The 15,042-nt window shown below is 38.6% G+C and overlaps 1 protein-coding gene across 2 annotated transcripts; it reads left to right on the forward strand.

Moving 5' to 3' along the window:
* Positions 1-1,398: 1,398 nt before the first annotated feature.
* cope (COPI coat complex subunit epsilon) lies at positions 1,399-14,258 on the forward strand. 2 transcript variants are annotated; one of them, XM_057841971.1, is made up of 10 exons: positions 1,399-1,565; positions 1,735-1,797; positions 1,883-1,983; positions 9,206-9,358; positions 9,471-9,524; positions 10,546-10,627; positions 10,737-10,892; positions 12,349-12,417; positions 13,263-13,337; positions 13,678-14,258. In XM_057841971.1, the coding sequence occupies exons 1-10, from the start codon at positions 1,470-1,472 to the stop codon at positions 13,729-13,731; spliced, it is 903 nt and encodes a 300-aa protein (XP_057697954.1). In that variant the 5' UTR covers positions 1,399-1,469; the 3' UTR covers positions 13,732-14,258. The 2 variants fall into 2 exon arrangements, with proteins under 2 accessions (XP_057697954.1, XP_057697953.1); XM_057841970.1 differs by having other exon boundaries at positions 1,404-1,571.
* Positions 14,259-15,042: the final 784 nt, after the last annotated feature.

The raw sequence follows: 15,042 nt of genomic DNA on the forward strand, positions 1-15,042 counted from the left end.
AAAGAGTAAATACATATTTCCCACTGCCATTATCATTTTTCAATGTTGCGCTAGTCCGTTGCTATCCTAACTTTGTGTTGCTTACTAAATTGTTCTTACTAAATGTTCTTTGATGTGTGCCATTGTGTGCTTGGTATAATTTAGCTTATATGTTGTGTCATAATCTGACACTGTTGTACCCTCGGACTGCAGGGCAGCTTGAACTTGTTTGGATTTTAGTCGAGGTTCTTTATCCACCATCCGCACAATCTTTCGTTGAAATCTCTCGTCAATTTTTCTTTTCTGTCCACATCTAGGGGGGTTAGCCACAGTGCCATGGGCTTTACACTTATTGATGACACTGCACACGGTAGACACAGGAGCATTTAGGTCTTTGGAGATGGACTAGTGGCCTTGAGATTGCCCATGCTTCCTCACAATTTTGCTTCTCAAGTTCTCCGACAGTTCTTTGGTCTTCTTTCTTTTATCCATGCGCAACGTGGTACACACAAGGACACAGAACAGAGGTTGAGTCAACTTTAATCCATTTTAACTGGCTGCAAGTGTGATTTAGTTACTGCCACCACCTGTTATGTGCCACAGGTAAGTAACAGGTGCTGCTAATTACACAAATTAGAGAAGCATCACATGATTTTTCAGAGGGTGCCAATGTTTATGTCCGGCCCATTTTTGGAATTTTGTGTAAAATGATAATGATTTATATATATATATTTTGCATGATCTTTTGTGTTTTTTCATTGCAAGCAAAATAAATGAAGATATTACTACCAAAGCATTTGTAATTGCAATCATTTTGTGGGAGAAATTGAGCATTATCTGACAAAATTGCAGGGGTACCAATATTTTAGGCCAGCACTGTAATAGCAAATCTGTAATAAAAAGCAATTCATGTAATCAATGATGACATCTTCTGATATAAACTATATGAAAAGTAAAATTATATATTTTTTTCCCAAATCTGGGGATTAAAATGTAAAAACCTATCTCCCTAGAAAAGACATTTTACAAAAAAGTAAAATTGATTAATCTTGTGTGTACATGTTTTTTTTGTTGCTATATATAGTATTACATGCGCCGACAGGTGCGTAAGTGACAGCTGCCACGACCTTTTCCAAATCATGCTCCACTAATCACAGAACGTCACCACTTGAGCTGCGTCCACGTTGATGACAATCACCAACGTCTAGGTAAGAAATGCTATTGTTAAAATTGATGTTGGTCGCCCCCTATTGGTGGATTACATTATTGTTAAAAATTAATCTAGCTAAAACAAGAACGCATTTTTGTTTATATAGTCGCCATTAGTTTTTCGATTTATTGCAATTAAGATTTTAAACTTGAACTTATCCAAAGATCCCTTGAAAATGTTTTAATTATTTATACTACATTCCCCACAAGCCAAGGCGCCGTTCCCAAAGTAGGAAGTGACGTTATTGTGCGACGTGTCAGGAAGCGTCGTTGTCTTCAACATGGCGGCGCAGCAGACTGATGTCGACGAGTTATTCGATGTGAAAAATGCCTTTTACATCGGCAGTTATCAACAATGTATCAACGAAGCCCAAAAGGTGAAGGTAGGTCACGATATGTGTAAATTTGAATGAATTTAAGCACCACCTTCTGCCCCCTAATTGAACCAAATTTAACCCAACGGTTACTAAAATGCATGCTAGCTTAGTTTGGCCATTGAACTGTAAAAAATAAATGTACAACTTTCCTTTATTGTCTTTTGTAAAGACCTCAACACCGGAAAAGGAGATTGAAAGAGACACGTTCTTGTACAGAGCATACGTTGCCCAGGTAAACTGCATTTCGTTAAATGTTATGGCATTATCGATGTGCAAATTCATTGGATCAAATTTGACTTTAACGTTGTATATTATAGAGGAAGTATGCAGTCGTGATGGATGACATTAAGGCCAACTCTGCACCTGAGCTCCAAGCCGTCCGGATGTTTGCAGAGTACCTGTCAAGTGAAATCAAAAGGTAAACAGTACGTCTAAAACACAGGTGTCAAACCGACTCCAGATAGGGCCAAGTGGGTGCTGGATTTTGTTCCAACCGATAACGCGCAGAGAATTTAACCAATGAACTTCCTGCTGAAACAAGCAACACCTGACAAAGTTTAACTAATTACACATGTAATAATCAAATTGGTGAAAAGGTGTCCTCTTCATTGGTTGGAAAGCAAACCTGCACCCACTTGGCCCTTTTTGGAATCGGTTTGACACCTGTAGTCTAAAATGTTTGTTGTTACTGGTACTTCAAAGTACGTAACAGGCAATAAAGACATACAGTTCAAGGCTGCTAATATTCATTAACCATTTAATAACACCTGAGCCCATTTTGTCCGAATTTGCATACATTTGATGTTGCCTTTATATTTCCCCCCAAAAATGGCCCGGTTGGTTCCCTTTTTTCAGGACACCATAAACCTCATGTCCAAACTGTTGTTTTCGTCACTGACCAATTATCATTTTGGACCAAAAAGAACAAAAAAAAAACAACAACAAAAAAATTCCCAATTTTTTGGGTCAAAATTTGTAAAATTAATGTCCCATTGACAACCAAACATGTTCAACAAAACGTTTTGAAGCTTCATAATATCTGTCCATCTTGTTACGCTTAACATTCAACAGAAAAAAACTAAGACTAAATAGTTTGATAATTCAGTAGAAACAGCAGGTATGCTCGTCTGTGTTTTCGTTCTTTCTACATACAAAGGTCAAAACAGGTTTTGCAGTAGACTAGCAGTGTAAAATAGTGAATATATACTCACCGGCCACTTTATTAGGTACACCTGTCCAAATGCTCGTTAACACTTAATTTCTAATCAGCCAATCACATGGCGGCAACTCAGTGCATTCAGGCATGTAGACATGGTTTAAGGCAATCTCCTGCAGTTCAAACCGAGCATCAGTATGGGGAAGAAAGGTGAATTGAGTGACTTTGAACGTGGCATGGTTGTTGGTAGAGCCTAGTTCGGGCCTAAAAAATCCAGCCCGACCCGACACGCCCGCTGGTATTGATGCCCGACACGGCCCGAACCCGATCAAATAACTAGATTTGAGGCCCGAGCCTGAAAAAACCCGATTTTTTTTAATTTGTTGGAGTTACGCGAAGAAAAAAAAAAACGCAGCAATTTATTTCATTTCTTCGAGATGGCAGAAAAAACGGAAGTTTTCTTAATGTTTAAATAGTCTTAGTATTTTTATATCATTATAAAAACATTTACTCAACGAAATAATGCTGGGAAAGTTTAATATTTAAAAAAAAATGCGGTTTTGCAGACACACAGAGGAGAAGATTCAAAAGGATCACATTTGTGTTGCCTTTGTGTGCATAAATAAGTGTCTTTCGTAACGAATTCACAGTTGTCAGAAAAAAAAATGCAAGTTTACTCAATATCTAAATAGTCTACATAATTTTATGAGAATTATAAAAGCATTTACACAACGAAATAACACTAGGAAAGTTTGTTAAATATATTTCTGAGTGTGTGGGATATTGTTCTCACATGGACGCGCCTCTCTGACAAGGAGAGGGAACAGAAGCAAAAAAAAAAAAAAAAAAAAAAAAAAAAACTACAAATGCTTTGAAATAACATTCTTTATTGTAATGACAACGATACCAAAAATAAATTATTAAAAAAATACAAATGAAATAAAAGCTTTTAAAATGCGGTCTGGCCTTGACCGCAGTCTGCAACTTGCGGCCTCATGTCCTGCTCTTTATTCCTGTGAAATAAGGGAAATAACTAGACCGACTCGGACTAAAAATGGCGATTTGAACAGCAGGATATTATGGCTTGCTTACAGTGTTTATATTTTTTTGGTCGTCGTCGTGCAGGAATAAGATTGCGTCCACTGGCAGGTTTCAGTGACATTCTCCGCTGATCTATTGTGCGGCCTGCAGCGCTGAAAACTCTCGCAGCTGCTGCTGCTGCTTGTAGGGATGCACAACACTTTTTCTTGCCAACTTGGAAACTTTTGGGTATATATTTGTTGCATTCGACGAAGCCGACAGTTTTTTGTTGTATCTTCCACGATCAATTGAAATTCTTTCCACACCTCACTCCTACCGGTGCATTCTTGCCTCTTCCATTCCCCCGTCTTCAGTTTGTTTTTAACTTCTCGCTGCTCCATATTGAAAAAGAAGTACCACGAGGATGAGAAGTTGTGGAGTTGTGTACACGCGCAAGGCGCCAGAACAGAAGAAAATGAAAAAGAGGTCGGTGGCTCGGCTGTGCGCAAGTGCTACAGCGGGAGGACAAGAAGAAAAAGCGGGCGGCGCCACGGCGTTCATGTGCGTGCGTGCACAAGCAAAAGCGCAATACAAAGAGCCTGCTCTCTATTTTTAAATTATATATATATATATATATAAAATTTATCAGTCCGGCACGCCGACCCGACCCGAACGTGAATGCTTAACATTTTGGGCCCGACCTGACCCGAATGTCGGATTCGGGTTCGGGCACAAGATCTAACCTCTAGTTGTTGGTGCCAGAAGGGCTGGTCTGAGTATTTCAGAAACTGCTGATCTACTGGGATTTTCACACACAACCATCTCTAGGGTTTACAGAGAATGGTCCGAAAAAGAATAAATATTCAGTGAGCGGCAGTTCTGTGGGCGGAAATGCCTTGTTGATGCCAGAGGTCAGAGGAGAATGGCCAGACTGATTCGAGCTGATAGAAAGGCAATAGTGACTCGAATAATCACCCGTTACAACCAAGGTAGGCAGAAGAGCATCTCTGAACGCACAGTACGTCGAACTTTGAGGCAGATGGGCTACAGCAGCAGAAGACCACGCCAGGTGCCACTCCTTTCAGCTAAGAACAGGAAACTGAGGCTACAATTTGCACAAGCTCATCGAAATTACAATAGAAGATTGGAAAAACGTTGCCTGGTCTGATGAGTCTCGATTTCTGCTGCGACATTCGGATGGTAGGGCCAGAATTTGGCGTCAACAACATGAAAGCATGGATCCATCCTGCCTTGTATCAATGGTTCAGGCTGGTGGTGGTGGTGTAATGGTGTGGGGAACATTTTCTTGGCACTCTTTTGGCCCCTTAGTACCAATTGAGCATCGTTGGAACGCCACAGCCTACCTGAGTATTGTTGCTGACCATGTCCATCCCTTGATGACCACAATGTACCCAACTTCTGATGGCTACTTTCAGCAGGATAATGCCCCGTGTCATAAAGCTGGAATCACCTGACTGGTTTCTTGAACATGACAATGAGTTCACTGTACACAAATGGCCTCTACAGTCACCAGATCGCAATCCAATAGAGCATCTTTGGGATGTGGTGGAACGGGAGATTCGCATCATGGATGTGCAGCCGACAAATCTGCACCAACTGTGTGATGCCATCATGTCAATATGGACCAAACTCTCTGAGGAATGCTTCCAGCACCTTGTTGAATCTATGCCACGAAGAATTGAGGCAGTTCTGAAGGGTTACTAGCATGGTGTACCTAATAAAGTGGCCGGTGAGTGTATATATATATATATATATATATATATATATATATATATATATATACAGTCATGTGAAATTAGGACACCCTAAAGAAGCCTGTGTGTTTTCTAACATATTTAGTCATGTGGATATTTGATATCAATTTTAACAATCTTAAGAGATTCAAGTAATGGAACTAAACAAAACTGAAAGAAAATATATTTTTTAATAGCTTTCTGTAAGATGTACATAATTTTAAATAAGTGCAATTTCTGTTGAGGAAAAAATTACCGGTAGGACACCCCCAGGTAGGCTAAAATCACACACATTGGTATCACATCAAGTGCACATGATTAGAACATCATTACCCAGTGTTTTGAAGGAGGCATTTATTTTGTTTGTACATTTAGTTTGGTGTGCTCCTGACTTTTGAAGTGAGTTTAAAAAAAACATGGTGAGATCAAAGGAGCTGTCTGAGGCCTTCAGAAAGAAGATTGTAGACGCTTATGAGTTTGGTAAGGGATTTCAAAAGAAAGATCTCAAAAGAATATAAAATCAGCCATTCCACTGTCCCGAAAATAGTCTACAAGTGGAGGACATTAAAACAACTGCTAACATGCCCAGGTCTGGCCGTCCAAGCAAGTTCAACCCGAGAGCAGCCCGCACGATGCTAAAAGAAGTCTCCAGAAACCCTGAAATGTCATCATGGGTCCTACAGCAGGCTCTTGCTACGACTGGTGTGAAAGTGCATGCCTCTACAATCAGAAAGAGACTTCACAAGTTTAACCTTCATGGCAGATGTGAAAGGAAGAAACCTTTGCTCTCCAAGAAGAACATGAAGGCCAGGCTGAAGTTTGCCAGAGTGAATGTAGACAAAGACCAGGACTTCTGGAATAATGTTTTTGGACAGATGAATCTAAAATTGAATTACTTGAATCTAAAATTGAAATATTTGGACATCAGAACAGAGGACGCCAATACAGTATTCCAGGAAAATAACCTAATACCAACTATGAAGCATGGAGGTGGAAGTGTCATGATTTCGGGATGCTTTGCTACAGCAGAACCTAGCCAGCTCACCATCATAGAATCCACCATGAATTCTATCATGTATCGGGGTGCTTGAGGAACACGTGATATGATCTGTAAAAAAATTAAAGCTGAAGTGAAACTGGACCCTGCAACATGACAGTGACCAAAAACATACTAGTCCCGCATTGGCCCGAATATAAGACAGTGTTTTTTGTATTGAAATAAGACTGAAAAAGTGGGGGTCGTCTTATATTCACGGTCTAGACTTTATACCCATTCATGAGGCTAGATGGCGCCAGATATCTTTGAAGCGATGTTCGGTCATGACTAGGCATGTGCCGGTTACCGGTTTCACGGTTTCAAAACCACTAAAATTTTCCGTCAGACCGTAGGACGGTATTCGCTATTTTTCTTGTGTCAAAAACGCAGCCAGAAGCGGCTTGGCGCAGCAGCGCCCACCCCCTCCCGTTTGTTGCTGTATGTGAGAGTGACGCTATCAGCTACATAGCCAGCTAACCTAAAAACAATTACTCCAAACATAAGGCGTACTGTTCTTCAATTTATTGAGCTCTCAAATCGTGGTAAGTTTAATATACAAAATGAATACATTTAAAATGTTGTACAATTAGATTTTTCCATGTGAGTAGCTTCCACAGATTAGCACCATGGAAAAAGTTCGCCAAAAACAAAACACACATTTTCCTTTCAAATTCAATATACAAACTAAGGAAAAGCTTACAAAGATGAATGTTAGCCTAGGCTCAGCTGGGAGAGCAACCTCGTTGAGTGTTACAGCCGCAGAGTGAGAAAACAAGCTTGATTCGCTTGAATGAAGGGGAAAAAGTGATAGCATCAAAGATCGCTAATTGCGAACGATGATCTTGCCCTAAGCACAAATCCACGTTCGCTGGATCAAGGTGAGGTCTCACTCCCAATGTGGTTTTAAAAAAAAATTTTTTTTAGATGAAACCTTTCCACAACAATATTGACATTTTAACTAACTTATACATTTTTACCTAACTTATGAATTCCTTATGTTCTTTTTAACACAAAGGCATGACATCATGTAGACTAGAGTTGGCACAGTGGCTGAAAATGGCGAAACTTCACTTAAGCTTTTCCACCCTCAAAAAAAAGTCATGCAGTATAAATTTTAAAAAATTTTATTCAGAAGTGTTTTTACTTTATAGAAATTATTTTGTTCTTGCTGTAATCTTGTGCAACTTGAGCTGTGGCTGTGAGTATAGTCTATAAGTTATTTTAATTTTATTTCAAATATTTTTTTATTGATAATTTATTTATTTTAACAATATATTCATGTTCCAATTTGCAACTATGGTCTGAAAAAAAAAATCCTGTTTAATGGAAAAAAGTTTTTTTTTTTTTTTTTTTTAACCCATACATCTCAAAATTTTTGGGAGCTATAATTGCAATACCGTGATACCGCGGTATTTTTGCTCACGGTTATCGTACCGTCAAAATCTCATACCGGCACATGCCTAGTCATGACAGATCTCAGCTACTCTCAAGTTTAACCAGTTGGCATTATTTTGTTGCAATGTTTTCCATTCAGATTTGTATCAAGACTACAGTTAGTTAGACTTCACTTTGATGGTTAATGCAGTTATTGCAATTTTGTTTTATCACAATAGATTGGTTTACATTTGAAAAACCGGAAGCCATTCATTTACGAATGTGATTACACTTTAGTTTTTATATTTAAATGTTCAGATATTAAGATTTGATTGAGACAAAATAACATGCTTTTTCTCTCATATATATTGTTATAATCATTTGTTTCAGATGTACTGTAATTATTTTCTGTATAGAAAAAGAATTTGGTGTTCAAAAAGTCTTTTTTCAGACTTGAGTCTTGAAAAAGAGAGGGTCGTCTTATAATAAGGGCCGTCTTATATTCGGGCCAATACGGTAAATCCACCGAGGACTGGCTGAAACGGAAGAAATGGAGAGTCCTGGAATGGCCGAGTCAAAACCCAGATCTTTATTCCATTGAGATGCTGTAGGGTGAGTTGAAACGGGCTGTACATGTATGAAACCCCTTAAACATCTCACAGCTGAAAATATTCTGCGTTGAGGAGTGGGACAAACTCTCTTCAGACCGATGTCAAAGACTGACTGTCACTGAAGATATTTCAGCCAAAGGAGGCACTAGCTTTAGCTATTAGGTGGTAGGGTGTCCTAACTTTTTCCTCAGTTAGAATATGCATTTTTGTTGATATACTATATTTGGTTTAATGAGTAAAACAATGTTAATTTTTTTTGTTTCCCTGCAATTAAATCACTTTCTTTTCCGGAGAGAGAGAAAAATCAAGCTCAGACATTGATATGTGAACATTTCCTAATAATGAACTGAATATTTAATCGACTGTCCAGATTCTTTCACATGACTATATTATCTATATACTAGTATGTATTTGTAACCCTTAAACTCAGCAATAATTATGACACACAAAACAGTTGTCAGTCAACCTTAAAAAAGTCCACCTTTACCCAATGAGTATGGGGTTAAAGGGTTAAAGTTGTAAGGGTGTCATTATATTCTATTAACTGTCAATTGAAATGATTTTTTTCCCTGAAAGAATAATTGTATGTTAAGAAAATTTGCAGGTAACAGTATATTAGTATGGTAGAGTAATGGATACACATCGTATTTTGAAAATGTATCGTTCTTTAGTAATGTAGTTCTACACAGGGATGCAATTGTGGATGATCTCGACAAGAAAATGGCAAAGAGCGTAGATGCTGCCAACACCACATTCCTCCTCATGGCAGCTTCCATATACTACCATGCAACAAACACTGATGCTGCACTTAGGACTCTGCATCAAGGGGAAAGCCTGGAATGGTAAGAAGGGCTTTTTAAGTATTTCATACATATAAGCTTTGTGATGTTTTAAGTAAAAGGCTAACCTAAGAATATCAATTGATGTCATCGATATAACTGCTTTATTTTTCAGCATGGCCATGACAATTCAGGTGCTGCTGAGTCTGGATCGTGTTGACCTGGCAAGGTAATAGATGATAAAACAGGCAGATGCAAAGCTATGAATAATAGACGAATTTCATGTTCATGTCAGTTCTGTTTTTAGATGGCCTGCAAAAGATCCTGGTCATATTATTATTTTTGAAAAAATATAGTTCCTTAAAATACCTTTAAACCACATATTTAATCTTTTTTAAATGTTGTAATATTAAATACATTTTATCTGGGATGAAGTTCAACCGAAATTTGGGTGGATTTTGAAAACGTCCTCACATACATTGAAAATTAACTACTGCCTTTTTTGAATTGTAAAAAGGACACAACACTCTGGTTTTTGTTAACTAAAGTGCCGATTAATGACTCAAAATACCACACACATTAATTGTCAAGCAGGTGTGAAATCATTTAACCACTGTAAATATAACTTTGACTATGAGTGATGACTTGAAGGGAAAGGCAACACCTTTATCATGTGCAGCCTAGTCAAAGTAATCTTGTTTAATAATTGAAAAAAAAAAGACTTTCATGATTCTTATTTATCGTAGTTGAGAGAACATTTATGTGAGTCTCCTAGATTCTCCGCAATACTAGTGATGTCATTAATACCCATCATTAGATGCACCTCGCCCACCTGTGCATAACTGATGCCACAAAATGGCTGCGGCTGTAAGTGGTCTCATTTTCTGTGTTAAACATTATTTTCTCCATGATCAGTGTGCTTAAAAAAATGAGGAACTGTCTTTCATGTGTAGGTCATTTATACTTGTCTTTTTATGCTGGAATCTTACTGCTTTCGATTCAGGTGTTTATTGTTCGCTACTCAAGCCTCAAAAAAAGCAAAGGGAAATCAAAGCCAAACTTGAGCTTCAAATGAGGTGGTCCATCAGCAGGCCAGCTTTTCCATTATATATTTTTCATAATAGTGGTTTCAGCTTGTTAAGTTACCTCCATAAAAATACCAAAGTCCAAATAGTAAACCACCAACCAACAGAATCAATGAAAATTACATCTATATAATAACTTCTCACAGCGTTTGTATTCTGTGGCAGGAAGGAGCTGAAGAAGATGCAAGAGCAGGATGAGGATGCCACGCTAACCCAGCTAGCCACCGCATGGGTTAATTTAGCTGTGGTGAGCAGATATCGAGATGCTTAGTTTGAGCTTCACTGATTTTCGGCTTTTCGTTGGCTGTCCCACTTTTCCGGGCCTACTAGTAATTGCCTTCTGGTCTTGTCCCAAGGGCGGAGAGAAGCTGCAAGACGCCTACTACATTTTCCAGGAGATGTCAGACAAGTACTCCTCAACTTTGCTGCTTCTCAATGGGCAGGCAACCTGCTACATGGCTCAGAACAAGTGGGAGGAGGCCGAGGGAGTGCTACAGGAGGCACTTGACAAGGTTAGATGGAAACCTTTTTATGCAATGGTAACTCATATATTTTCACTTGGCCAAATCAGATAAAGCTCACTTTTATGATAATCTTTACTAAATTTAGCAACGGCAATAATTTACAGATTTCACAATTTAGAGCAGAAATGTTACCATGTGTCTATGAAACATATCTGGCAAAATAAATGAAGTTTGAAGAAATACAGCACACTGACTACTTGCTACTCTACTCTTGTAAGCCTCTCGCCATGTTCGGAGCTCATTTTGTCCAGTGCAAGTACTAAATGGATTGCCACTTACCAACTCTCCTAGCGACTTTTTTTTTTTAATAGGAAAGCAACAGGCAATAAATCGAATTACATTTTGATATTGATGATTTTTAAAGCCTTAGGGGTAGTGTGAAAGAGCAAATATATAGGCTCAACCAATACTCATCTTGCAAACACTAGTGAATACTGAAAAGGTTCCACACCTTTTCTGCATTGTGTTTTGATTGATACACCGTGTACTTTAATATATGGTGTAAAACACCCAGGTGACTTGAAGTTCCGCTGTGAGACCCCCAATTTGGCCAAATTTCAGAATTGTCTGATATGCATGTATGATACATCATTGGAAAGCTTAAAATCTCAATTTTCTGGCGGAAGAAAAAAAATTCAATTTAGCGATAGTTATTAGGTAGATATCAGTGACTTTTTTACAGACGCCATTTTTTTCATTGTGACGTCATTTGTTTAAAAGTTTCAAACATGCGAGTGAATAATTTTTTAGTTTTTTTTTCCAAAACGAAATATTAGACATCAATTAATGATTCTAAGCTAAAAGTGACAGACATTTTGAATAATAAATATATTTTACTTACCTTGTTTTCATGATTGGGTTGAAACAAAAACGGTTGCACAACGTCAGTAAACTGTGGTTTCTAGGGTAAAACGGGCAAATTAAAAATAGTTCGGGGGCTTAATGCGCCATGAATCTGCTATGGCAGCATATAGACATACTGTTCTATCAAACACAACAATTGTTATGGCTTAAAATACAGCAGTTTCTTTTAAAGAGGAGTGCAATAGCAGAAACTGCTTTTTCAGTCGTCTGTTTTCCGCCATATGTATTCGTACGGTCAACAGAGGGCGCCAAAGCTACCTGATCCCAGTGCCTGGACAGGTTAACAAATGTTAATTGTAATGGTTGACATTTGATGTCAAGTTAACTTTGATTGTAAACCATAGATGAGACCTTTGTTAATGGGCTCTCATAGTAACGGTGTTATAAGGTCATAAATAATACTCCAGTTTTATGTTGCCATGATTAGCTTATGCCGGCGGTGGTAAAGTTATTATTACCCTTGTGGTTAACCTTTTGCAATATTATGTCGTATTAAACTGGGTAAAATCCAGTGACGTTTATACTTATGGAATACTAATCTTATGTTGTGGCTTTCTTTCTTGTTAATCTGCATTTACAGGACAGCAGCCACCCTGAGACGCTGATCAACTTGGTAGTGCTGACTCAGCACCTCGGAAAAGCCCCTGAGGTTAGACTTCGGACCTTAAACTGTGAGCCAGGCACTTCTTTTTACAACCACGCATTTTGTCAGTTGCACCAACTCGCATTGGAATCCTTCCTATTTGGTTACTACATGATGTCATAATCAACATGTAGTGGCGCAGCTTTTGCCTAGGTAAAAGAATGGTTCAATTGTTTGAGTTCCGGCCTCTCTGTCGAAATGTCCTTGTGAAAGACTCTGAACAGTAAATTGGAGTAAAAGTTTAATACCTGGTGAAGCAAGTGATCCCCCCCCCCCCCCCCCCCCCCCCAAACTATGGTTGTCATCCACTGGTTTGTATCTCTGTATTTCCATGATGGTATTTTCATCCTACCACAAAAGGCGTCAATAATTATATCTTTGAATTTAGTGCTGCGTCAATGTTTTGTACTCTTACAAATGTTCACAAGATAAAAACATGATAGTAAGGCAATGGAGTGCTGACCATTGAGTCCGAGCCATCACTATATGCAGATAACTGCTGATTACATCTGTTACAAGGCTAAAGCTTTGTGCAACTTTATGCGGACACATCATTATGAACACTTGCACAATCGTTTGGGGCCAATTCCAGGGATGTTATTTTCATTGATACTGTTGGTGTGTTTTCTCTTTTGACTTACAAATTTATATGAGGTACTTAAATATTTGAGTGTGAGCGTGAAGCAGTGCAATTCTACAGTACGTCACTGCAAATGAAAAGCCACAGCGATCAGTTTTATTACAGTAATAGCCCTCTACACACCAAAATATACAGTAGTTAGGGTGTTTGACGGCACAAATTCTATTGGATTTTGTTGTGTAGTCTTTTACCTTATCCAATTTCCCCCCAGGTGACCAATCGGTACCTCTCTCAACTCAAAGATGCACACCGGGCCCATCCGTTCCTCAAAGATTATTTTTCCAAGGTGACTTATGAAATGACTCAAGAGTTGTGTAGTTACTATCTTGTACATTTGTATGTCATGATGTCCTTGGATGATCAGCACTTGGATTGTGAAAATGCTCAAATTTTACCCAATTGGCATTATGTGTGCCAATGACTTTGTTTAACCTTTTCTGTTGTTTCGGTGGAAGTGCTGCAAGTGATCTGGGAGCCCTTCAAAAGGGTACTCTTGGCCTTTAGCCTCTGTCACACATAATTGCGCAAATGTACATAAACACGAGGATTATCCAGACGTTACCAAACAAATCATGCTATGCACAGCTGTTGCTTGACTTTTCCCTTTTTTTCTCCTTTCCCTACAGGAGAATGAGTTCGACAGACTTGCAATGCAGTATGCTCCCACCGTCACCGCATAATGGCCCTCAAGTTAACTTTCTACTTTTCTTCCAATCTTAACTGTGCATACCTGGTTTCCTTTTGATATTGTATATGACGACATTGTGTTGAAATGAAATCTACAACACCTGATGGATGGAACTTCCTGTATTCATTCTAGATGTACTTAATGATCAAATACTTCCAAAGATGATAACGTTACTTTCAGAGAGGTATTAATTTAACATATTTTTATCGTAGTTGTAGTTTGCAGTTGTGTCGTAATGGATTCAGGACTGTGTGTTTATGTATGTGTGTTAAAGACCTCACTTTGCGCCACGCTACATCAGTCCCTTTTCAAGTATTGTGGCTGGCACGTGTGGCCACTGGTAAAATTTTGCTGAATTAGAATAGATGGCAGCAGAGGCGCTTTCATTGTCAGAACATACGCGCGGAGTGTCCCAACAATCTACTGCTATACCCGCTAATAATACAAGGATAAGATGACTGTAGACTCCTACGTGATTTGAGAAAAATTAAAAATCGGTGTTCGTACTGGTCCTTGAAATCCTGGAAAATTCTTATTGTCGTGTTTTCATGGTTTGAAAAATGCTTAAATTTTGCAAAAAGTCCTTGAAAAGACTTGGAAGTGTTGGCCACACCATATTTTTCAGCACGCTGTCTAAAATATAATAGTTAAATGAAGGAAATTAAAATAAATTTGTTTCATAGCTGCTATTCATGCTGGTTCGGAAGTTGCTTTACTTTGAATGCCCCTTACATTTCAGTCCGTGCGTGAGTAGTTTGGAGTTTAATCAACCGACAGTATAGAAATATAGTTAAATTTGCTGCGGTTTAGTAAAAAAACTTTTATCACACAACCAGTTCCTCTTTTTGTCATTATTTTTCACGACCTACACACCCTTGATGCCAGTCACTGTTTTAGACGGCCGGTAGCCACTTCACTCTGCTCCGTTGCTGAAAGGACTCTGCCTACTCGCCGGGCTCTCGATTGACTCCCCTTGTTGCACATTTTAAGGAGTAGCATAGATTATAATAGCTTTGTAACTAGCTTAACAAGTTTCTGCGAGAATGGAATAGTTTTTTGTTTCAAACTAAATGTCTTAGAACTAAAGTTAGTCTCTCAAACCGAACAAAATGTCATAAAAGCAGTTGCTTTTTTAGGGAGGCAGGTGTCCTATTTTGGAATTTCCATGACTGCTGAATATAGCATTTGCACTATTCCAAACTGTCCACAGTCAAACATGATGTCTTTCCTTGGGTTGACAAACTATCGCAGAAATTTCATTCCCTCTTATGCAGGCCTAGTGGCACCTTTGTGCGGCCTTATT

Source organism: Corythoichthys intestinalis, chromosome 7, assembly GCF_030265065.1.
Source record: "Corythoichthys intestinalis isolate RoL2023-P3 chromosome 7, ASM3026506v1, whole genome shotgun sequence".
Classification (NCBI taxonomy): domain Eukaryota; kingdom Metazoa; phylum Chordata; class Actinopteri; order Syngnathiformes; family Syngnathidae; genus Corythoichthys; species Corythoichthys intestinalis.

What these genes read in the sequence shown, in the direction of transcription:
- cope (XM_057841970.1), top strand. Translation starts at nt 1,470, where the DNA reads ATGGCGGCGCAGCAGACTGATGTCGACGAGTTATTCGATGTGAAAAAT. An exon ending in CTGTCAAGTGAAATCAAAAG is followed by an intron (nt 1,984 to 9,205) that starts GTAAACAGTACG and finishes AGTTCTACACAG; the next exon opens with GGATGCAATTGTGGATGATC. An exon ending in ACCTCGGAAAAGCCCCTGAG is followed by an intron (nt 12,418 to 13,262) that starts GTTAGACTTCGG and finishes ATTTCCCCCCAG; the next exon opens with GTGACCAATCGGTACCTCTC.